General features: G+C 37.2%; 1 protein-coding gene across 1 annotated transcript; it reads left to right on the top strand.

Annotated features, from left to right (window-relative positions):
- Positions 1 to 1,622: 1,622 nt before the first annotated feature.
- Psma8 (proteasome 20S subunit alpha 8) lies at positions 1,623 to 25,711 on the top strand. The gene is made up of 7 exons (XM_070028655.1): positions 1,623 to 1,797; positions 9,538 to 9,664; positions 13,100 to 13,224; positions 16,629 to 16,751; positions 22,373 to 22,492; positions 22,680 to 22,742; positions 24,942 to 25,711. Exons 1-7 carry the CDS (start codon positions 1,696 to 1,698, stop codon positions 25,032 to 25,034), a joined length of 753 nt encoding a protein of 250 aa, XP_069884756.1. The 5' UTR covers positions 1,623 to 1,695; the 3' UTR covers positions 25,035 to 25,711.
- Positions 25,712 to 26,034: the final 323 nt, after the last annotated feature.

The raw sequence follows: 26,034 nt of genomic DNA, 5'->3' as shown, positions 1-26,034 counted from the left end.
CATTATTTCATAAAAGTATTCCATAAGAAATGGAGCTGGCTCAGTCAGCAAGTCATAGATTTACACACGGGCCACGCAACAGTAGCTCACACTTGTAATCCTAGGGAGACTAAGAATGGAAAGATCATGTTTTGAAGCTAACGTAGGCAGAAAAGCCTTTTAAGACTTCTCCTCAACTCCTAGCTAGGTGCAGTGGGATATGCCTGTTGTCTCAAGATGTGTGTGGTGAACCTGCAATCAGAAAATGGATCATGGTTCCCAGCCAAATGGACAGAAAAATTTTTACAACACTCTATCGCCACTGAGGGAACCTGGACAGGGTGGTATGGGTCTGTAATCCCAGCACTAATTTCTTCAGTTAAAACATTGTCTTAATTTTTGCTGTAAGCATTAATTTGATGGAATATTTGCTTTCATTAGTGAGCCATTAGCTCATAGAATGTTTTGCACACTAGAAAAAATGGAGAAAAAACACTATTATGAAAATTATAATTTGTTGCTTTCAAATGACAAAAGACCCATCAGAGAAGTAGAGGGGAAAAAAAAAGAAAACAGGAAAAACTTAGAATTTAAAAGCATAGGGAGGGGCTGGGAAGATGGCTCAGTGGTAGAGTGCTTGCTGCATGCCTGAGACCCTGGGTTCGATTCCTCAATAGCACATAAGCAGAAAAAGCTGGAAGTGGCGCTGTGGCTCAAGTGATAGGGCGGTAGCCTTGAACTGAAGAGCTGAAGGACAGGACTCAGGCCCAGAGTTCAGGCCCCACAACCAGCAAAAAATAAATAAAAGCAAAGGGGCTGAAATGTTACTCTTCTAAAATGTCTATACAAAATATGAGGTCCAGTTGCACAATACCAGTAGTTTCTATTTGGGATGTTGAAGAAAGAGGATCACATGTTCAAGGCCAACCTGGGCAACTTAACAAAACCTGATCTCAAAATGAAAAAAAAAAAAGCCAACACTTGTGAGCCATGCCTGCAATTCTACATACGCAAGAGACTGACATCTGAACACTGAAGCAAATCCAGGCAGAAAACTGAGACTCCTATCTTCAGTTAACCACCAAAGAGCTGGAAGCAGAAAACTCTATGACACTCATCTCCAATTAATAACCAAAAAGCTGGAAGCAGAACTGTGGTTCAAATGGTACACCAGCCTTGAATAGAAAAGCAAGGAGGAGGAAGGGGATGCGGGCCTAGCCAGCCAGATCAGTGGGATCACGGGGGTGAAAGGTCTCACATCCAATTGTAAGTGGGTGAGCCCCTGAGTTCAAGTCTCAGGATTGGCACGTCCACACAAAAAGGGCCAACAAGCAGAATGCTGGCCTAACACGTGTGAAACCCTGTATTCAGGCCTTAGTACCACAAAAAATGAATCTTTAAAACCTAACTTGGATGGTTATTTTCCTCACAGTGAATAATCTGGTACCGCTCAGGGTAAAACCGAGATGGAAAACTAGGAGCCAAGACCGGGCAGGAAGAGCACCACCACCTCACGGGAACAGAGACAACTCAAAGGCCTTGCTAGGGGAAGGATGGAATGACTTCCGGTATGCAGGACTTCCGGTATGCGCAGGAGCTTCTGGGAGACAGAAGCACGAGGCAGTGCACGACTTCCGGGAGTTAGCGCGTGGTGGTGGATGCTCAGTCCACCAGCTTGAGCTGCTCCGAGACTGCGTATCTCTATAGTCCTGTGCCATGGCCTCTCGCTATGACAGGGCAATCACTGTCTTCTCTCCAGATGGACATCTTTTCCAAGTGGAATATGCCCAGGAAGCCGTGAAGAAAGGCTCCACGGCGGTGAGGCCCTTCCCCCCCCACCACGGGTCCACCCCCCCCCCACAGGTCCATTCCCCTCCCCCCCCCGCCCCCCCCCCCCCATGCCTTGGCAGGCCTCCTCATCCAGTCCAAGCCCACTGCTCAGGAATATAGGGGCCAAGACTGGAGTGGATCTTCTCTCTTCCCCCTCGCTTGTGGAAACTATCCAGTCTTTTTATTGAGGGAAATTTTGCTTCTGAGGTTTGGGTAAAATTTGATGATACATTTCACTGGTTTCAGTTGTACAGTTGCTTTATTTAGAAGTAGTTATAGATATAAAGCTAAGATAAGGAGCAGAGGGAAGCAAATAGTGATTCTAGAAGATACATGAATCTTGTGTCTGAAAATAATGACATACCCAGCAGAGCCTCCATCAATACTCATGGCTCACTTAGGAATTCACAGAACCATCCTTAGAAAAGTCATGCTTTTGTGTTGGAAGCCATTGTTTAATAACAATTGTGAATGATGAGAAATAAAAAAAAAAATTAGCCAAATCTGCTCCAGAAATATGGACTTAATATAGTATTGTCTTTTTATATAAGGAAATAGTCAAATAGACTAACTCAAATACACATGCTAAAAGTAGTTTCCTAGGGGCTGGGAAGGTGGCTCAGTGGTAGAGCGCTTGCCTTGCATGCATGAGGCCCTGGGTTCGATTCCTCAGCACCACATAAGCAAAAAGAAAAAAAAAGCCAGAAGTGGTGCTGTGGTCAAGCGGTAGAGCGCTAGCCTTGAGCTGAAGAGCTGAGGGACAGCGCCCAGGCCCAGAGTTCAGGGCCCACGACCAGACCAAAAAAAAAAAAAAAAAAAAGTAGTTTCCTAGTCATTTCCACACCAGTATTTGGAAGTCTTTTAGAAGTTCAGAACTCTTTCCTGCTTCCTTTCTGTTCTTAAGTAATTCTGGAAGTTAGTTTCTTGAGAGTTTATACTTTATACTTATGTATCCACATTACAGAAAAATGTAAGCACTCATGGTAGCTATGATAGTATACTTTTAAGGCTGCTGCCAAATTCTACTTTGAATATCTTAATGATTTATAAAAACTTAAAAGGACCCTCATGACTAAAGATCTTTTACCCCTAAACTTCCAAAACCTAACCTAAAATCTCGGAAGGACCTAATGCAAAATCACAACAACAACAAAAAAAAAAACGCTTCAAATTTCATGCATATGTTCGTTGTATATTTTGGAAATTTAAACAGTAGCTATGAAAATACCCAGAGCATTTCTAAGTCTACAAGTGTCTTTACATATCAACTTCATAATGGAAGGAAATAATTCACTTTCATTATAAACTAATCAAATGATTAACTTTTATAAACTTAGCAAATGTAAAGTGCCAAAAATTAATTACAAACAAAAACTATTATTAAAATATTTTTCTATTTAATTAGGCCCACTAGTTTAGCTCTTATTTTATAAGGAATATTTTTAGAATTGTGAATTTAGGAAAAGTCTGATGTAGCTTAAACCAAAAGGGTACCATTTTGATAAAAACAAAAAAGTTATATAATCCCCAAAATGGCATGTAGCATATGGTTAGAAAATAATGTCTAAGTTTTAGAGCCTAAAATAAAGGGAGTAATGGGAGAAGACTTGAGTGTAATAAGAAACCACATTGGCTCATTTAAAATGTTTTAAGAATGTTATAGAACTGATTGATAGTTCCTTTGTAATGAACTGTAAAAGGGTAAGGATATAAAAATACCTATAGTGGGCATTTATAAAGATACATTGGGAGAGTGAGACTTTGTAGATTCTGAAATTACAATTTGCATCTTCTTAGAAGTTATTCATTGTGTTTCCTTGAGGGTGCTATGACCTTTTAAGTAGGGTAAAGTTTATGCTGCACTTGTTTGTTAAAGTAGGTTGTAAAATACTCTATCTATAAACAGCAGTTAATATGATGGGTTAGAATTAAGCCAGTTTTGACCAGTATGTACATATGCTATTATTTAGTAATGTAAAATTCTATGTGGGCCATAATTATATGGGCATAGATTCTACTTCTTTGATTTTTCTGACAATACAAAGTGGTGCCTGATGGCTGTTTTCTTTTTGCTTTAGGCTTTGTCTCTATAAATGCAAAATACATTTGAATAACATTTTGGGAAAGTAATGCCTTTCATGTTAGGAGAAAACATGAATCTCAGTATTCTCATGAAAAAGATAAGATTTATTATTATTCCTCACTCTGTCCTTTTCCTGACCTCAAACTTAATGGCTTCATATTTCCTACTTTATCAAATCTTAGTTCCCATGCCTGGTTGTCCAAGCCTTCCAGAAACCTCATCCACTTTAACTGTCCATGCAGGGGACATACTTACCCTTCCATATTAGTTTGCTGGTTGGTAGGTTTTTTTTATTTTGTTTTGTTTTTGTTTTTGCTAGCTCCCTGAAGCTATAGAAAAGCTAAGAAAAGGGGTCTTCCTTGGCTCCAGGACCAGCTATGTGGACAAGCATTGGCTTGCTTATTTGTTTTTTAATTTTTTTGAACAGGTTGGTGTGTTTTTGTGGTGTTGGGAATTGAACTCAGGCTCTGGTTCATGCTAGGACTACACGCTGCCACTCTGCCATACCCCAGACCTTGCTTATTTTTTAAGAAATGCCACATATTTTTTTCTCTGTCACCGTGTCTGAACCATTTGTCATCATGGATCCATTTTCTTTTATTTTTTTTGGGTCCGGTCGTGGGGCCTGAACTCTGGGCCTGGGCGCTGTCCCTCAGCTCTTCAGCTCAAGGCTAGCGCTCTACCACTAGAGCCACAGCGCCACTTCCGGCTTTTTTCTTTTTGCTTATGTGGTGCTGAGGAATCGAACCCAGGGCCTTTTGCATGCAAGGCAAGCGCTCTACCACTGAGCCACCATCCCAGCCATTTTCTGACTCTACCAAGCACAAACACAAGCTCTGAGTTCAGTCTGCTGAATTCAATCCTGTGACACCAGCTAAAAGAAAAGTGGGGAGGGGTGGATGTTAAGTGTATCTTAGACAAAGAACAAGGGAAGACAAGTATGAAAAGACAACTATGTTCTGTGAACTACAAGCTATTTGGGATGCTGGAATAAAATAAGTAAAGCTAGAAACAGTCATCAACATTTTACTAGTTTGTTTTATCTTATTTGAACTCCCCCTCCCCCAACTTTCCAATGCTAGGGTTTGAGAGGAGTGGACATCTCACCAAGAGTTTGCGCATGTTAGGGAAACAATCTATTAGTGAAGTACACCCCAAGCTTTGGAATATTTTTTACTTAAAAATCTTGATTTATGTAAATAGAACTGTAAATACTGTTATAAGGAATAATTCATAATAATTTCTACATATCTTCCCATTTTCTACCAGTAGTAACATTTTACAAAATTATAATGCAATATCACAACCAGGATATTGTTGATATTAATATATCACATTTTATTCAAATTTCCTCAGTTTTACCTATATTAATTTGTATATTAAGTTCTTCCAAATTTTATTAGCTGAGCAATTTATGTATCCACAGTGAACACTTCCAGTTCTGCAGCTTTCCCTCACGATGCCCTTATTGACCCCCTTATTCACCACACCTTCCAATCCATGTCTCCAATCCCTGACATCACCCCTCTGGCCATCTATATCAGAAATGTTATATGAATAATATCATACAGAATGGAGCCATTTAGTTTTTTTTTTTTTTTTGGCAGTCATGGGGCTTGAACTCTGGGCCTGTGCCCTGTCCCCCAGCTCTTCAGCTCAAGGCTAGCGCTCTATCACTTGAGCCACAGCACCACTTCTGGTTTTCTGGTGGTTTATTGGAGATAAGAGTATCATGGACTTTCCTGTCTGGACTGGCTTTTAACTGAGATCCTCAGATTTCAGCCTCCTGAGTAGCGAGGAGCCACTGGCTCCTAGCGATATGGTAATCTGTTCAAGCACATGTATGTTGTTTCCATTGTATAGCTAGTATGAATACAATTGTTATGAATACTGCAAGGTTTTCAGTAAAAGATGGGTATAAATTTTTCTTAGGTATAAATCCCTAACCGTGCATTTGCTGAATTATATGGTTAATCACCTGGGTAGTCAGTAAGAAACTGCCAGATGGCTTCCCAGAGTAGAAAACAATCTCTCTTTTGAATGGATGAATGATCCAGTTTCTCTGCCTCCTTGTCAGCATTTAGCAGTTTTACTACTTTTCAGTAAATGTGTAGTGAAATCTCAGTATAGTTTTAATTGAAATGAATATTAATGGCTAACGATAGATGAATATATTTATGGTGCTTAATTGCCACTATATCTTCTTTAATGAAGTGTATCCTAATTTCTTTTGCCAATTATCTTTATTTTTGCCAGTCCTGGGGATTGAACTCTGGGCCTGGGTGCTGTCTCTGAGCTTCTAGTTCCAGTTCCAGCTTATTCGTAGTTTACTGGAAATAACTGTCTCACAGATTTTCCTGTTTGGCGTGGCTTTGAACTGAGATCCTCAGATCTCAGCCTTCTGAGCAGATAGGATTGTAGGCATGAGCCATGGGTGCCCAACTCTAATGATTTGTTTGTTATTTATTTATTTATTTTTACTGTTGAGATTTGACTATTCTCTATAGATTCTAGATACTAGTCCTCTTTCAGATAGATGGTTTGCAAGTATTTCACCTTACATTTACATTTTAATAACTTTCCCACAGACTTTACAGAGCAGAAGACTTTAATTTCGATGAGGATTTGTTTTAGCTATTGTGTGTCTGTGTTTTATTATTGCACAACATATTTCCATGTTTTCATGTCTTTCACTTCCAAAAGAGACGGAATTAATTCTGCTCTAGAGCTTCTCACTTTCTAGATTTGCCTGATGATTTCCTTGCCTTTATAGGATTAACATTTAGAGAAATAAGCAAATCAATACAAACTTGTTGGTCACAAGAAAACAGAAAAGTTTGCTGAAAGGATAATAAAAACGGACTCTTGAGGTTAAGATTTAACTGAAATTAATAAAAGAGGAGTTGCAGGGAGAGATTGTTTCCTGTGAAGACTCAGGAGAAGATAACAAAATTGTGTTTGATTAAGTCTTACAATCAGGAGGTATAGCCAGTCTTGGAATAAGGAGGATTATGAAGAAGTATGCAGAAGCTTTATAGTTAAAGTGCACTGGGAAGCTTGTGAAAGAATATTAACAAGACAATAATCTGCTGATGTTTTTAAATGCTGCCCTGGCTGCTTTGTGGATACTACATGGAAGTGCATTGGGGTGTTGAGGAATAGAGAGAAGTAGGAAGCAAGAGTAGAAACAGTGTAACCTAATAAACCACTGCAGTAGTATATAGGCCAGAGGAAAATATAATGATTTTATTATACTACCTCCTGGGTGATACAAGCAGATTATTTTTGCAGATCAGATAGAAATGTGATAATTGTTTGGATATGTGTGGTGAGATGGGAAAAAGAGTTTAGTAAAAGATGGATCTTGAATGTCTTCCAAAGACCCAGATGTTAAGGCTTGGGCCCCAGTGTAGTATAGTTGGGAAGCTGTGGAACTTTAAAGATCAAGCATTGTGGGAGGTCCTATATGATTGGAGGTGTGCCTTTGAGACTGTGGGACACCATTTCTTCCTCTTCCCCTTTGCTTTCCATGCTCATCAAATGAGCAGTCTGTTCTACATGTGGTTCCCACCATTGCCTTTTGGCACTCTAATTGGAGGCCTAAAGTTCTGCATTTGGGACTGGACTGGAACCTCCAAAACCATGAGTCACAGTAAACATTTTCCCTTCATGAGTTAGTTGTCTTGCCTGTTTTGTTAATTGTAATGAAAGGCTCAACTAACACAGATGACAACCAGGCACACAACATAAAGAGTAGAATCAGTGGAGATTTAATTTCTGACATAACCTGTAGTTTTACCTGTGCAGATAGTAATTTAAATACATAGGAATGAATAAAAATCAATTCATAAATAGTAAAAAAATACATAGGAATGAATAAAAATCAATTCATAAATAGTCTCAGGCCTGACATACATTTTTGGGATGTAGATTTTTTTCTACGATTATCTCATGTTTGTTCATGAGTCTTAAGTGGTTTTTTAAATTGTTGTTGCTGTGAGTTTTTAAATTTTTTTTTCTATTTTGTCCTTTTCAGACAAATTTTAAGTTTTATTATTTTTTAATTTGGGGTTATTATGTTTATATTTTTCTTTTATTCATTTCTTTGTATACATTTCTTTTATTCTATTAGATTAGATAGATTAACTTTTATTAGAATTTACTTTTAATTATTTGCTTAAAAAACAACTCTTTTTTTGTCAGTTGTGGGGCTTGAACTGAGAGCCTGGGCACTGTCCCTAAGCAATTTTGCTAAAGGCTAGTGCTCTACCATTTGAGCCAGAGCTCAACTGCCATCTTTGGGTGGTTAATTAGACATAAGATTCTCAGGGGGCTGGGAAGGTGGCTCAGTGGTAGAGCGCTTGCCTTGCATGCATGAGGCCCTGGGTTCGATTCCTCAGCACCACATAAGCAAAAAGAAAAAAGCCGGAAGTGGTGCTGTGGCTCAAGTGATAGAGCACTAGCTTGAGCTGAAGAGCTGAGGGACAGCGCCCAGGCCCAGAGTTCAGGCCCCACGACCGGACCCCCCCCCAAAAAAAAAAGAAAGAAAAGAAAAGAAACTTAATACTGGATATTCAAGGGCATCAGTTTGGCTCTTGTGAGGACAGCATAGGAGATGGTTTCATGATAGCAGGACCATGTGTAAGAGAGAGAGCCATGGCTAGCCAAGAGAGGCCAGAGCAAGAGGAGGAGACAGGCTTGTTTTTCTTATAAAAACTCTGAAGCTGGTGCTTATACCTATAAGGCTAGTTACTCAGAAGACTGAGAACTGAGGATCGTGGTTTGAAGCTAGCTTGGGCAGGGAAGTCTATGAGACTCCTATCTTCAATTAACCACCAAAAAGCTGGAAGTGGAGCTGTGGATCAAGTGGTAGAGTGCTAGCCTTGAGCACAAAAGCTCAGAGACAGTGCTTAGGCCCTGAATTCAAGCCCCAGGACCAGAAAAAAAATCAATAAAATAAAAATAAAATCTCTCAAGAGAATTAATTCAGGGATCTCATAAGAGCTATGTTAATTCCTTCTGAAGGCAACCCCTCATAGCCTGTGATCTTGTCACTTTCTCCGCTACTTTTGGCCTCTCTGTTCATTCTGGCTTCTGTAACAATATTATATACTCAGTAATTTATAAACAACAAATTTATTTTTTACAGTACTTCAGGCTTAGAAGCTCAAAGCCAACTTAGTCATAGTTTCTTCTTTCATATAATAGTACTAGAGATTGAACACAGAGTTGTAAATGTTAGGCACATATTCTATCAATCATTATACTTCAGTCCCCTTAGACTATTTTTTATCACTGCCATTATCAGCCACTATAGTAGCAATTTGTATGGATGAACAATATCTTCTTTCACTTTGGTTAAAACTGTACTGTGTTTAGATAGTGCCTTTGAGGTATGAAATCAGGACACTTGTCATTTCTTTGTTGGTATATTTTCTTTGCTTTTTCTACTTATTTGGTCTTTGTTTTGAGTTTGGGGAATGGGCTGCCAGAAAGCCTGAACTTATGCACTTGTTTTCCCAGAAGTCTATTTTTCTTTCATTTTTATTAAATGTTTAACAACACACCCTTTCCTTTAAGTCATATGCTAGAATAACTTGTCAGTTTTAAATTTAAAATTAATTATTTTCTATTTGACCTGACAGGTTGGAATTCGAGGCACCAATATAGTTGTCCTTGGAGTAGAAAAAAAATCAGTTGCCAAGCTTCAAGATGAAAGAACTGTGAGGAAAATTTGTGCTCTTGATGACCATGTTTGCATGGCCTTTGCAGGTACTTATGGCCCTACACTAACAATGCTGTGGTATGGAAACACAATGGTCCCTAATATTAATTAATATTTTTACATGTTTGTACAACATATGTAGTTACATCACCCAGCTTTTTACTAAAAACAGACAATATAACCTATTTTTTTTATAATTTTTGTATTGAGATTAAGTGATTACATAAATTTCACAGTATTGTGGGATAGTAATAATTAAAGTCACAAACACATTTTAACCTTCACAAGGCAAATTGTCATTATCATGGTCTATAAAGTTTGTGAATTCTTTTTTTTTTTTTTTTTGGGTCCGGTCGTGGGGCCTGAACTCTGGGCCTGGGCGTTGTCCCTCAGCTCTTCAGCTCAAGGCTAGCACTCTACCACCTGAGCCACAGCTTCACTTCCGGCTTTTTTTCTTTTTGCTTATGTGGTGCTGAGGAATCGTACCCAGGGCCTCAGGCATGCAAAGCAAGCGCTCTACCACTGAGCCACCTTCCCAGCCCTAAAGTTTGTGAATTCTATGACCTTTGATAATACAATTATTTCTTCCACATCAGGTGATATGTACATTGCTTTCCTTTTGCATAGTGTTAGCTGTTCCCTTTTTCCCTCTCATTCTCTCTCTCCCATCACTGCCCTTGAGTTGCTTAGTTCATTTTCATCAATATCCAGTTCATCTGATGGGCCCCTCTGAATACAACCTATTTTTAAAAGGAAATTACATCTCTATTAGCTGTTATAAATGTCTAATAATGAGTTTTGTTAAGATTCTCTGAGGCATGATTGTTCCTTGTTTTTAAATCCCCAGAATGTGTCAATCTTAAACAATAAGCCTCATCTTATATTACATATAACTCTCCACTACATGAGAAGTGAAAAATGTCTTTCTTCTCTGATGCTAGCCTATGATACAAGCCTCTGCAGTGGGTTTAAAGCTTGGGAGACGTATAGGCTTGTCTTGAACCTATGTCTACTGTTCTATCACCAAGGCTACCTAGTTAATCTTGTAGGGGAAGTTCAGCCTCCCTTCTTGTACAAGGAACTGGATCATGAGCAACAGATTGTTTCTAGTTTCTCATCGTCTTTCTCTTTCGCCACACTCTTCAGCTGTCCTGTTTTCTGCCAATGCTCCTCTCCTCTTCTCTTTCTGTGTTCTAAATATAGCTTCTCCAAGCATATTAATCTTTATCCTTCTCCAGTTGTGAATCATATTCACATTGTCAAGAGGAAATTCCAAAATATCCTATCTGAACATATTTCTAATTGAATGCAATTTTAATCCACAAGGTAGATTAAGTCAATCTCTTGCCATTTCCTTCTCTTAGGTAAAGAGAAGAAAATTGGTTCTTCTTTATTTGACTGTCTGGCTAAAATTCACTTTACCTCTGAGTGTTAAGGTAATTATAAGCAGTGATGTATTCAAACAGCTTCACTGTTGACTAATATTAACTTCAATGACTAAAGATTGTTCCAGATGTATAGAAATAGGAATTCAAGTAATGTAGAAGAGAAATTAATCGGTGACTGCAAAAGACTAATGGCTATGTGCACAAGGGGAAATTTCTAAGACTTGATCAGTAAATTGGTTTTGGCAGTTTAATTTTTTTTTTCAATACTAGTATTTAAACTCAGGGTTTCAAGCAGCACAATTCAATCCGTATTAAGAAATCAAGGAGGAGGTATGCACACATTTTAGAATACAATTTGGCTCTTTTTCTCTAAGTTTCCCACTCTTCCTTTGTTAACTATTGCTTTACACAGCAACACTGACCTAGACTTTTTTCAGAAAAAGAAAATCAAGGAAAGAAATAAAGTGGCCATAGAAGAATCCTTTATTGGGGCTGGGAAGGTGGCTCAGTGGTAGAACGCTTGCCTTACATGCATGAGGCCCTGGGTTTGATTCCTCAGCACCACATAAGCAAAAAGAAAAAAGCCGGAAGTGGCACTGTGGCTCAAGTGGTAGAGCGCTAGCCTTGAGCTGAAGAGCTGAGGGACAGCACCCAGACCAGAGTTCAGGCACCACAACCTGACTCAAAAAAAAAAATTCTTAATTTTTAAACCTTTAGTCTTGACACAACAACCTAAGAAATAACCATGATAGTTGTATTAAATACAGTTTGAATTCAGTAGATACCTGTTTGACAATGAAGTAACATTTCCTTCCTTCCTTCTGTTCTTTCTTCCTTCCTTCCTTCCTTCCTTCCTTTCTTTTCTTTCTCTCTCTTTCTTTTTTTTTTTTTGGGGGGGGGTCCAGTCGTGGGGCCTGAACTCTGGGCCTGGGTGCTGTCCCTCAGCTCTTCAGCTCAGGGCTAGCACTCTACCACTTGAGCCACAGCTCCACTTCCGGCTTTTCTCTTTCTGCTTATGTGGTGCTGAGGAATCGAACCCAGGGCCTCAGGCATGCTAGGCAAGCACTCTACCACTGAGCCACCTTCCCAGGCCCCCTTCCTTCCTTCCTTCCTTCCTTCCTTCCTTCCTTCCTTCCTTCCTTCCTCCCTCCCTCCCTCCCTCCCTCCCTCCCTCCCTCCCTCCCTCCCTCCCTCCCTCCCTCCCTCCCTCCCTCCCTCCCTCCCTCCCTCCCTTCCTCCCTCCCTCCCTCCCTCCCTTCCTTCCTTCCTTCCTTCCTTCCTTCCTTCCTTCCTTCCTTCCTTCCTTCCTTCCTTCCTTCCTTCCTTCCGAGCTGAGGATTGAACTCAGGGCCTTGTACTTTATTAGGAAAGTGCTATCCCACTGAGCTAAATCCCCAACCCATTTTCATGTAAAAGAACATTTTCATGTTAAAAAAAATCCAGCTCACTAGTAGCATTTTTTTGTCAAGGTGATGTACAAAGGGGTTACAGTTGCATAAGTAAGGTAATAAGTACATTTCTTGTCAAGCTTGTTACCCCTTCCCTCATTTTTCTTCTACTTTCCCTCCCCCACAAAGTTGTACAGATCATTTCCTACATATTGTCTTCTATATGTTGCTGTTGCATTGGTTCCCCCCTCATCCTTTGTCTCACCATTCTATTTTTCCCCTTCCCTTCCCTAATTCAGATAAATATATATACAATACCAGGGCACCAAAATCAAATACAGTGACAACAGGGGATATACCATAGGGGGAAAGAACATACAAAAGAAACAAAAAAAAAAATCACATAGTACGTTAAAAAAAAAACAACAAAGAAAAACCTCTTGTGAATTTTGACTATCATTCTTAATAACTAGTTTCTTTAAAACTAGTATGTAGTTTCTTTAAAAACTAGAACATATCAATTTAAATTTCTAAAAGGAAATCAATATGTAAGTTGTACTTTTCCTATTACAATCCCTTCAGAAACGACATTGAAGGAAAAAATGAAGTTTTAAGAAAGATTTGATGAAGTTGAAAGTCCTTTGACACAGACAAATATAATAATATAAAAAGATACATCTTTGTGAAGTTTTAATTATTTTTGCAGGACTGACTGCTGATGCAAGAGTAGTGATAAACAGAGCCCGGGTGGAATGCCAGAGCCATAAGCTTACAGTTGAAGACCCAGTCACTGTAGAATACATAACTCGCTTCATTGCAACTTTAAAGCAGGTAAGCAGATGTCTCCATTTGTTTTATTTTCTGTCTTGGCAGGTCCTATCATATAAATGCTATAAGAATTCACTCAAATCTACTAAATAACTTATTCTCACAATTATTTCAAACACTTATTCAGATAGAATGGATTACTTTTATCACAGAAAATCTTAATCAGTTTCAATTTTAGGAATTAAAGGAAATTTTAAAAAACAGTAAGTCTATTCTTTTAAGGAAAGTTCTATATTTTTAGAGATAAAGTAATAACCCTTCTTTAAATCTGACCTACAAACCCAAACACACCTGATCTTGTTTAGGTATAATTTCTTCTAAATCTGTACATAGATAAGCATTGAAGTATAATTCTGATGTATTAAGTATAATTATGATACATTTTCACTTGTTTATATATATATATATTATATATTATAACATCATCCATGTAGTTATTTTCTTGTTAACTATACTACATTTGACTGAACCAATTTTATTGTGCAGCCAGCTGTACCCGGGGCATCGTCAGCTTTGAATTTCTTCTTTTTCTTTATTTTACAAATAAATATTACATTGTCATTGTAGTATTGTAGTATTGTGGTTGCTATTTGCATTCTTTTTCTGTGGTACTTGGGTCCTCACATTTGCTAGACAAGTTTTCTAATTTTGAAACAGGTTCTCACTTTTTCCACAGGCATGGACTGTGATCTTCCTGTTTTACATTTCCCACATTAAGTGGGATAACAAGCTCATGCCACCATGTCCTCCTTCTTCCAATTGAGAAAGAGTCTTGCCAACGTCTAGAAGCCCAGTCTGTCCTAATTTAATTATCCTAATTTCAGCCCTCCCTGTAGCTGGGCTGACAGTCTCATGTCACCATAGCCAGCTATTCATTTAGAAAGGAGTCTCACATGCTTTATTCCCAGGTGAGCTTTGAACTGTGATTTGGGTTCCAAGTACCTGGGATTACAGGTGTTAGTCAGCACACCTGGCTAATGTATACTCTCTTAGAAGTGGCAATTCAGTTAGTGAGTGTGTCTTTCACAGGTGCTAGTGACTTATGCCTTTAATCCTATCCACTCAGGAGGCTGAGATCTGAGGATCATGTTTCAAAGCCATTCTAGACAGGAAAGTCCTTGAGATTCTTAGCTTAAATTAAACATTAAAAACCCACAAGTGGAGCTAAGACTCATGTAGTAGAATGCTAGCCTTGAGGGGAAAAAAAAACATTTTTTTAATTAAGAGAGGAAGGAGGAAGAATGCAGTCATAAGATTCAATATATGTCCTATTAAATTAATAAAATTGAGAGGAAGAGGGGTTGGGTTGGGAAGAATAATGGAGAATGATGAATTAGGTGACATTAATCAGGATGTGTTATACTTATAAACTGATTGGTTGAATACTAATTCCTTAGTGACTACTTAGTGATAATAATAAATACAATTTAAAACATAGTGTGTCCTTAAGAGCTAGAATTTTGAAATTTGATTCTGATTTTTCTAATTTTTAGTGCCTTAGGAAAACTGGATAGTTCAATTTTTCTTATACATAAAATGAATATTATGGATGCCTATTTTAAGTGATATAATGCATAATTTAATATATTTCTAGCAGATTTTCTGGCAAACCTATTATCATCTGTCTATGTAGAGATAGTTTACAAATTCTTTTGTATACTGAAGTTTTAAATGATGGACTTATGAACAAAATTCCCCCCTTTGGGCCTTTTTAACCTTGTTTAAGCTGTGATAGAAAAATCTCATATTTTCATATGACCTTCCTATTTGATTTGCTTTGATTTTGCAAGTTGTTACAAAGATAGCCACCAAAAAGTATAGAATTTCTTCTAGAATTACCAAGGTTAAGCACAGAACATTTTTTAAAACATAGTTACAAGTCTGTCACAGTGAGATTGCCCCTGGAGAGACTTGGAGATCTGGGACAGAAAGTAAATATCTCATTTGTGTCTTTTATATATCATTTTACCCCTGTGCATATATTAATTTTTCATTGAAAAAAGATTAATAAGTAAATAAAATATATTTGCATGGCATCATATCTAGGTGTGAAATGCTTTTTTTTCCAATACCATTACTGAAGACTGAATTCCAGGGACTGAGCACTGTCCCTTAGTTGTTTCTGCTCAAGGATAGCACTCTGCCTCTTGAGCCACAGTTCTACTTACAGCTTTTTGCTAGTTAATTGGAGGTAAGATTCATGAACTTTCTGGCTGGAACTGGCTTCAAACCTTGATCCTTAGATCTCAGCCTCCTGAGTAGCTAGGATTATAGGTCTGAGCCACCAGCACCCAGCAGAGCCTTATTTTTGATAAGGTTATTTATATTGGTGCCTCAATTGTTTGCATTCAAATTTTGAAATGGCTTGTAAAAATTCATATAATTTAGCAAAATTGAATAGTAAGATCCTACACATAGATAAGGCCTAGAGAAAAGCTACTATAAAGTTAATTGAAATCACAGAGTTGTATACAGAGTTAACATAGAACCACAAACACCTATATAAAGTGGCCTACATATTTAGTCCTCAGCTTTTTTCCAGGGTTGCCTCTGTATGACTTTAGGAGCACTTTTCTCAGTGGGAATTCCACTCCTTGCAGCCAGCACATGTCCAAGAAGTCCCTTGTCACTATTGTAATAAGGAATATAATTCGTTTCCAGCACTGCATTGTCTTTGAGAAGAAAGAGTAATTTTTCTTTAGGAGAAACAAAAGGTCCTTTTACATGTGGCTGAAAGAAACATTTCATTTGGATTTTTAAGTAGAGATAACCTAGCATAGAGTGAACAAAACATTCGATAATAATAGTATCAAGTAAGAATACTTGGTAATAATAGTAACAATTAGTGTCCCTCAAGGTAGACCAGGATGTGCTCTAAAGCATAGCTTATTGAAATCAGCTTTACTGAGAGCCAAAATGATGTGCATAACCCCCCAATCTTCTCCTCTATTAAAGAGACTTAGGTGTAGTAGTTATGTTGCCAAGTTGTACACAAAGCAACAAAACACATCTCAAGGCCATGTAGAAGCAAACTTGTGATTTTATTTTCCTAATTATGTATATTAATTTCCTTTAAGTTTGTTATGAGTTGAAATTAGTCCAGAAAGAGCCCTAAAACGGTATAAAATACAGTTTTAGAATAAAATAAGAATCCAACTCTGAAGCCAGAGGCAGGTGGCCTGTCTAGGTGAAGTTAGTAGGGAGATAGTATCTGAGAAAAATAGCGAAAAGATTAGAGGCATGGTTTTAATGGTAGAGCTCTTGTCTAGTAATATCATGGTCCTGACTACTCCCTGGTGCAGCAAAAACTACATAGATAATTTTTGTCAGCAATGTTTTATTTGTTACACAGTATGTTTTATTTGATAAGTAATAGTGTTATCCTAAAAATAAATTTTATTTTGCAGAAATACACCCAGAGCAATGGAAGAAGACCTTTTGGTATTTCTGCCTTAATTGTAGGTTTTGATGATGACGGCATCCCAAGATTGTATCAGACAGATCCCTCTGGTACCTATCATGCTTGGAAAGTGAGTAATGAATTTATTATTTTTTAGAACTTGAATATAAGCATTATAATTATTGTTTTCATGGGATATTACAAAATGATGTACACAAATTTTATAGTTATAGTCACTTAGCTAGTCAAAAAATAATGATTATGAATAATGAAAAGTAATAATAGATTCTTTTCCTTACTTTTGAAAAGATATAACAGATCTAAGTGTTTATAACAGGCCAAGTAAGAGAAATACTATACAGTTCCTCACCAGTTCATTCTTCCATGTTACTATGTTAGTATTGTGTCCTAAGATGCTTCCTTTAAGTAAAAGTATTATAGTATTTGCTTTTAATTAAAAATTTGGCCACACATCTAGGAGCCTGAGATCTGAGGATCAGGGTTCAAAGCCAGCCTTGGAAGGGAAGTTCATTAGACTCTTTTATTTTTGTGCTGGTCCTGGAATTTGAACTTAATGTCTATAGACACTGTCCCTGAGCTTCTTTTGCTCAAGACTAGCACTCTATGACTTAAACCAGAGCTCTACTTTGGGCTTTTTTAAGGGTAGTTTATTAGAGATAAGAGTCTCACAGACTGTCCTAATTGGGCTGGCTTTAACCATGATCCTCAGGTCTCATCACCCAGCCTTCTATCTCCAATTAACCACACAATACACAACACTCTCTCACATAGACACACTGGAAGGGGAGCTGTAGCTCAAGTATTAGACTAGTGAAAAAAGCTAAGGGACAGAGCCCAGGCCCTAAATACAAGCCCCAGTACCAACACACACACACACACACACACACACACAAGCCCCAGTACCAACACACACACACACACACACACACACACACACACACACACACACACACACACACACAGAATTTGATGACCACTTAAACCCCACCCTGAAATATTTAATATGTCCTCTATTCTACTAGAGTCAGATCCTCCAAACCTATGTTATATACTTAGGTTTTACCATATAGCTATAATCTCCACAAGATTCCTGGATCCTGGAGTAGTTTATTTTCTGGATGGGCTGTTATTTTTTGTTAGTACCAGCTCTTAACTTTATTTAAAAATACACTCAAATCCAGTACCAAAGTCTAGGAACCAGAGAAACTACTAGTAGTTTCCAGAAGTGAATTTTCATATGTTCTTCTATAAAAGAATAAGACTATGTATGTTATAGAATTTACTGTAGGGGATTTTTTACTTCATTAAAAGTTTTAAGTACACAGGCTTTAAACAGTTCCATTTTATGAAAGTTAAATCTAAAATATAAACATACCAAAACACTTGCAGGGCCATATTATAATATATAATCAAACTGGAGGGGTGGGTTTACATAGTATATAACACCTTTGAACAATTAACAGGTCAATGAATTCCAGGAAGTTTACCCAGGCTGGCTTCAAACCTGGATTCTCAGATCTCATCCTCTTGAGTAGCTAGAATTACAGGCTGGAGCACCCTGCTCTGATAGTTTTTTAGCAGTTAAACAGACCAGTAAAGCAGTAGATTATAACTTTGCAACAAATGTCAGCTGTACCTTTTTAATCTGCCTAGGTATTCTAATTGGTAATCAAAAGGTACAGATTTATCTGATGCAAATACATTTTTTTCTGCCAATAAGAAATCTTTTACTTGTACTAGGTTTCTTGTACCTCCCAAGTCAATAACCTAATGAAAGCAAGCTTGAAATATTTTGAAGCCTGCCATCTTCTGTCTGCATTTGTCATTACATTTTCACTCTTCATTTAAGTATCAAAATACAACATAATACAATTTCCAAGTTAACATAATTCTTAAATTTTTAATCTGATTTCTTTCTAGGGATATCCAGAAAAGTCTTTTTATGTTGTCACAGTAACTTAAGAAATTTGTATATTTTTGAACTGTTGGAAATGTCGTTGATGATGATCTTGCTATGGTGACCTCAGGCCACATTTGGAATGGGGAGAGTGTGAACTGCCTCTGTATGTACCCACAGGCAGACATAGAACCCACATAATGGTCATTTTATGTGTCTTATATACTGTGCATTCCTATGGTGTTGTAGGGGAAGGAATTACAATGGAACTTAAAAATCTATAACAAAAATATAAAAAATGTTCAGTTTACATACTTAGTAACTGAGATTTGAAGCTGAAATGATTTTATTTTAGGTTTGCATTCCTAGTTAATGGCAATTAGTGGAAGCTATCGGGAATAAAAGTTTGATTCTTTCTACTACATAATGCTACCTTCCATACGCACAATGATTTTCTGTGCCTATCATACAAATTCTGATATTCATTCTTAGGAGATAGAATATTCATTCTTAGGAGATAGAATGAAATCTTCTGACTTGATTTCTACTTCTGATTTCTTTTTTTGTATTAACATTTTAACTGAGACTCAGTTGTTCATTGTTTGTTTCTGTGTTTCATTTGTTCTGTTTTTTACCCTGACTTACTGTACCAGGTATACTGGCTCAGTATTCTGGCTCAGTGGACTTGGGGAAATAGCTATGGCACTAATGTGACAACGTTCTGCAAGGTGGAGTTGCAGTTTAACAAGATACTGGAAGAGAAAATGTGGAATTTTTAGTAGAAATCTGAAGGGTGACTCATGATACATTGTAGAAATGCTAGAACTAGCTGGGACCAACACTTTAGTTTGGAGTTTGTTACCTAATACAAGAAAAAAGAAATATACTCATTACCTGACTTATGTAACTGTAACTCCCTCTAAACATCCCTTTACAATAACAATTTAAAAAATTGTCCCTAACATGAAAAAAAAAGGTTAGGGTTCAAATTTAAGGCCTTACACATGCTACATAAGAGGTCTATCATTGAGCCCTACAACTCTTATTTCTGAAAATTGGTACCATTGATACTAATGTTGGGTTATATAGCTCTCCATTGATTTTTTACTTTATATAGGAATGCTAACAGAGATCCCCAGAAAATCCTTTGAATTCTAGTACCTCCTTCCTGATCCCATTGACTCATAGTTACTTTACTTCTATTGATAATCAGAACAAATCATACTATCCTTTTCTTTGTTTATTCAGTGGCATGAGGAGTCCAAACTAGATAAATAGCAGTGTAATCGTCTAACTCAGTAAAATTATCATGTCCTGTATTAGAAATATGCCCTTTTGCATTACCTTCCCACATACACACACATTGGGGGAATTCATGGGGGATTCATGCTATAGGGAAGGATTCCGCAAAAGCTGTTCTTCACATCAGTAAAGCTATAAATCTACCCTGGTTAGCAAGAAATAAGTATGATGGGACAGAAGATTGGTAGACAGATGATCAAGATGAATAGAAGGCAAAGTAAATCTAACTTTTTAGGGATGTTGTTCTGAGGTGTCTGTCCCTTGCTGTTCATAAATCTGGTACCATAGAGAAGGAATTAGTTAACAATTCCCAAGTAATCATCCTACTGCCACAGTTGCCCTTGCCTGTTCCAGTCTTCACTATGACCAATGGCAGTTTTCATCCTGGCAGCAAGCTTGGCCACATAAGAATTTTTAATCTCTGTCATTGCAACAAAACTCAGGGAAACCATGCACTCCAGAGCAGATGATTACCACAGTCTTAAGAATATCATCAATGAGAGACATGTGAAAGATGCCACAGAGTTTGGGTTAAATTTGGGTTTGTGTTGGGTACACTAGAAAATAAAAAAAAATCTTGAGCTGCCGAAGATTCAGTCAGGAAATTGGGTTTGCCTCTTGAGGCAAAGGAATAAGGATCATTATTTTCAGACCAGCCTGAACTACTACAAAGTTAGATTGTATCCCAATGGTAGGGGAGGTAGAAATGTAGTTTGTTTATAGAATGTAAGGCCTAATGTTTAATTATAACAAGGCCCCAGCTGACAAAAACTAATTACAATTTGATCAAGAAACTGACTATACTGTAAAGTCGTAACTGATGTGAATATAGTGCCTCTGAATTCTTGGATACATGACCTGGACGTCAAGCCTTCTGATGACACCAGCAAATACACGTGAGGAACAAGATGATCTGTACAAGTCCTTTATCCAGAACTCCCCAACATTGTCAGTCAATGATCTTTTTGACTAAGATGACCAGGAAGTTGAATAAAAATTCATAGTTAATACATTGTGATCCAGGTGGGGGGAGGCAATGTCATAATAATCCACCCAAAACTTATTGTCTGTTGGCAAGAAATTGTACATCAGTCTTCTGCTCAAAGTGAACCACCTCAGCTTTAAGACTGTCTCTTAAGACGACCTAAAAGCTAGTACAGTCCAGTGATTAGAGCATGTCTTCATTATTGGTGTGAGGCCATGAGTTCAGGCCTCAGTGCTGGCACCAGAGGGGGCAGGGTAGGGACAGGGACAGAGACGGAGAGAAATTGGATAATATCTGGAGATATATTTGATTGTTAGACTAAGGTGAAGATGCTACTAGACCCAAATCAGTTAAGACTGCAAAGTAACCTACAATTCATAGAACACACATGATAAAAACTAATAATGTTGAGTTTAAAGAACTCCAAGCCCCCATGTCTTCATCCAAGAGTTAGTATTCAAGGTAGTACCTATTAATCATTTTCATAAGGGTTAAATGATAATCTACTTAGGGCAGGAATCAAGTGGTAGAGTATTTGCCTAGCAAGCATGAGGCTCTGAGTTCAAACCCAAGTACTACTAAAAAGAAAATCCAGTTAAAACAACATAATGCCTGACACATAAGTGTTCCATTAACATGTCGTCATCGTCATCATCATCATCATCATCATCATCATCATCATCATCATCATCAGTTGTAATGACCTCCTTATTTAGTCTAAATGAAAAGAATATACTGTCTGCTACCAATAGCCTTGCAAGCACAGAGATCCGTTTGCCTCTTTCCTTCATCTGTGTGTGAAAATTTCATCTATGTGTGAACATTTCAAAGAACAGAGAAAAATAGGAAATAGAATAGAAGCCCTTTTTGCTTCTTAAGTCACAAGTTCCATTTTCTCATAGAAGTTCTATTCATATAAGTAGTTTCCTTTTTACATTGACATTGATGTCTTTTATTGGTTTGTTATTTGTTTGTTTGTTTTTTTTTGTAGGTCATGGGGCTTGAACTCTGGGCCTGGGCACTGTCCCTCAGCTCTACAGCTCAAGGCTAGCGCTCTGCCACTTGAGCCACAGTGCCACTTCTGGCTTTTTGGTGGTTAATTGGAGATAAGAGTCTCCCAGACTTTCCTGCTTGGGCTGGCTTTGAACCATGATCCTCATATCTCAGCTACCTGAGTAGCTAGGATTACAGGCATGAGCCACTGGCACCAGGCTTATTATTTGTTTTTTGAGAAAGAGTCTCACTGGCTAAGGCTAGCCTCAAACTCACTGTATAGCCCAAGCTGGCCTAGAACTCACTCCTCCAGCTTTTTCTGTCTTCTCTAGATATAAAGGACCTGGCAGCCATTAAACTACCCAGAAACATCATTACCATTTATGAATTATGAAAAACTCTAAATGCATTTCTAGAATGTTTACTAAATTTTCACGTAACTTTTTACATTGTATTTCTAGTAAGGAATATTAGAGTAAACTCCAGAATCCTAAATTCACATACATTTGTTCATATTTCAATGGTACTAATAATTACTTCTTTCTTTTTCAAGGCCAATGCAATAGGTCGAAGTGCTAAAACTGTTAGAGAATTTCTAGAAAAGAATTACACAGAAGATGCCATAGCAAATGACAATGAAGCTATCAAGCTAGCAATAAGAGCTTTGCTAGAAGTAAGTGATCTAAGAAAGCACTCAGAAAATCACATTTTTTTCTAATACATTTTATTAAACACAAAATGTGCTGATGTGTATGTGTCTATGTGTGTTTTGTGGTGCTAGGGATCAAACCCAGGAACACACATTTAACTACATCTCAAACTAGTTAAACTAGTTCTGATATGTACTTTTTCTTTATTAGGTTGTCCAGTCTGGTGGGAAAAATATTGAACTGGCTATAATAAGAAGAAATCAACCATTGAAAGTAAGTCATTAACCAAAGAGGAAAAAAATCAATAATATATTTTGACAAAAGTTGAAGTATTGTTGATACCTGTGAGTCTTCATTATAAGCAAAAGACAGACATCCATTTGCACCCCAAGACTTCCATTTTGTTTTGGTAGGTTAATAGTCACTAATTTGTATATGGTTTTTGGCAGTATTTACAGCCCCAGTCTCTTTGTGAAGATTTGGTCAGAGTCGGATTTCTGTATAAGCCTACCAGTTTAGTTCCTGTGAATAGGAACATCTACCGATTCAGTCCTCTGTGAGGTCTGACTAGCATATTCCCTATGGAATTGCTAGTACCATCCAGAGAACAGTTCCTTTTCCTATTTTTTATATCTCTGAAATCAAGATATTCTCACCAGTGTCAATAGGCTGCTGTTTTTATGTTATTGGCCTTCTAGGTTTCTACATGATATTATCTTTGATTATGTCAAAGGACCTTCCCTCACTTTTTTATTATCTGCTGTTGTCTCCTCTCCAAACCCCATTACCCCACCCCTATCCTGGGGAATAAACCCAGAGCTTTGCAGATGTTAGGCAGTGCTCTGCTATTGAGTTACATCCCCAGCCTATGTCTGCTGGCTTTCATCTCTTTTTTTCTTCTTCTACTTTTCATTTGAAAATACATTGAACTGGGCTGGGAAGGTGGCTCTGTGGTAGAGTGCTTGCCTTGCATGCATGAGGCCCTGGGTTCGATTCCTCAGCACCACATAAGCAGAAAAAGCTGGAAGTGGCGCTGTGGCTCAAGTGGTAGAGCGCTAGCCTTGAGCTGAAGAGCTGAGGGACAGTGCCCAGGCCCAGAGTTCAGGATGCATGACCGGCAAAAAAAAAAAAAAGAAGAAGAAGAAAAAAAGAAAATACATTGAACCTCTCCCAGTGAATGGATCAAGGAAATACTGTATTTCATTATAAGCTTTTAATATCTTCTTTTAATAAATATATGTAATTGTGTGTAATCATCACAAGGTGGAGGGCAGTTAGCAGGATGTAGCTGGCTACCTCCTTAATTTCAACATGTTCATACACTGGTGGCTGGATGTGAGGACTCATGTCTATAATCCTAGCAATCAGGAGGCCAAAAGAAGAATCTGAAACCAGTCTGGGCTATCTATATTCAGGACCCTGCCTCACATACAAAAAAGCTTATACTCAGGATCTGATTTTAAATGTTAAGGCTTCTTAGACTCTTGCACAAATAATGTCATGCCACTTTATTCAGAGTTTTGACATAATCACCTAATTATTTGTCTAACTATGGAATATTATAGCAAGCAAGATTTACATGTTATTCCACCTTATTTTCATAGCACATAGATCTCCCAGTAAATGTTTCAGGTTAAGTTCCCTCCATCATATATTCAGATAACAACTTTTACGTATATTATTGACAAAGACAGATTCTTTGAAATACAGTAGTGCAATACAAAGAATTCTGAAATTGAAACAGAAGTCAGAGGGCTAATTGTTAATTCCTCTGCTGGTTTTACTCTTAACTCCCTTTTATGTAAAATATGGTGATGGGCTAATTGCAAAAATCTCTTGAAAAACTACCATCTAGTAAAGCTGGTTATTTCCTTATTAGTTACTAAATACCTTTTTCATTAATAAGGAAATGTATTCAGGTCTCCCTATATAAATTCCTTAACTTTATTTAAGTAGTCTATAGCAGCAATTGTGTAATATTGGATCTGTGTGTGAGACATTCAATAGAAATGTTAAAAACAACATTGAACATTTTTAGAAGATACAGACTTCTTGCTTTCAGCCTCGTGGAGGAGACATTAAACACAATGCAAATCATCTTTACTTATCTCTTTTGACAATTGTATGAACTGACCAAATAGATAAACCCTGTTAGAGAATCACACAATAGGGTGAGTCAAAGGGAGTTCAATAATGAGTCGTCTACTTACAAATAGAAATAAATTGCCTGTTGAAAAATTTTCAGTTACACATATATGATATGTAATTCAACATACATTTTGCTTTACTTTCTTTCAAAATGTAGTAATAACGGAGATATCAGAGATCTGATCTTATTACAAGTTTGTTGTTTTTGAGTCTTATGAAACATTTCACTGTATATTTGAAGTGACAAAATGCAAAATTATAGACAGAAATATTTAGATACCAATGTAACTAAAATTTGCTTTTTAAAATTTTTCCTCTTTTCAGATGTTTAGTGCCAAAGAAATTGAATTCCAAGTAACTGAAATAGAAAAAGAAAAGGAAGAAGCAGAGAAGAAAAAAACGAAAAAGAACATTTAAAATCTTCAGATGACCACTAAAAGCTTCTAATGTTTTGTTGTACTTGTTTAGAATTACTTAGCAAAAGTTTAGAGGAAATAATTTAGAGTGAACATAAGCTTAGATCTTATATGCAGTTTTTAAAATGCCAGGTTTATGGCTATCTTTGGTCTGCTACATAGTCAAGCATAGATTCATGTGAAGACTGTCTTTGAAAGCATGTTGCTTTTTTTCACAAAAAACTTTAAGTAAATATAAAAATTTAATTTTAAAAAGTCATGTTATGAAGCAACTAGCTATGATCAAATAAACAATATGAGTTATACTTCTTGGTGAATGATAAAAACATCCATGTGTTGGTAAATTATTTAAAGTCTTGTCATCCTCTCCAAGAACTGTGAGAACCCAATACACCCTTCAAGATCTGAAAATAACAGTATGACTTTCTGAATAGAACTCCAGTAGTTCAGAAATTAATAGCACTTTATCAACAAAAGAAATACAAGAGTGAAGAGAATGGGTTAAAATCTTTCTCAAATATCCATCCAGCTGAAGATTCACATCTAGAATATATGCAGAGATAAAAAACTAAACAACAGAGAGGGGAAGGGAAATAAGAAAATGCTGAAACAAGGATACAGGTTGACCCATTGTAACAATGAGATGAACAAGACACTATGTTGAAAACAAACTTTATTACTTGGGGGTGGGGAGGGAGGAGTTGGGGAAGCGGGAAGGGAAGAAATGGTGGGAAAACAAAGGAGGGGGTAATTATGGTCGATAGGAAATGTACTCATTACCTTAGTCATGTAACTGTAACCCCTCTGTACAGTATCTTTACAATAAAAAATATTTTAAAAATTAAACAACAGTAGAGCCAATGATCAGTAAATAGGCAATGAGAGTGAACAGATATTTTTCAAATGAAGATGTACAGATAACCATTAAATACATGAAGAAATATTGAATATTTAGTTATCAGAGAAATCCCATGCAAAACCATGTTAAGATTTCATTTTGT

Source organism: Dipodomys merriami, unplaced genomic scaffold, assembly GCF_024711535.1.
Source record: "Dipodomys merriami isolate MVZ:Mamm:240054 unplaced genomic scaffold, mDipMer1.0.p SCAF_2, whole genome shotgun sequence".
Classification (NCBI taxonomy): domain Eukaryota; kingdom Metazoa; phylum Chordata; class Mammalia; order Rodentia; family Heteromyidae; genus Dipodomys; species Dipodomys merriami.
This window is presented reverse-complemented; position numbering and strand designations above follow the sequence as displayed.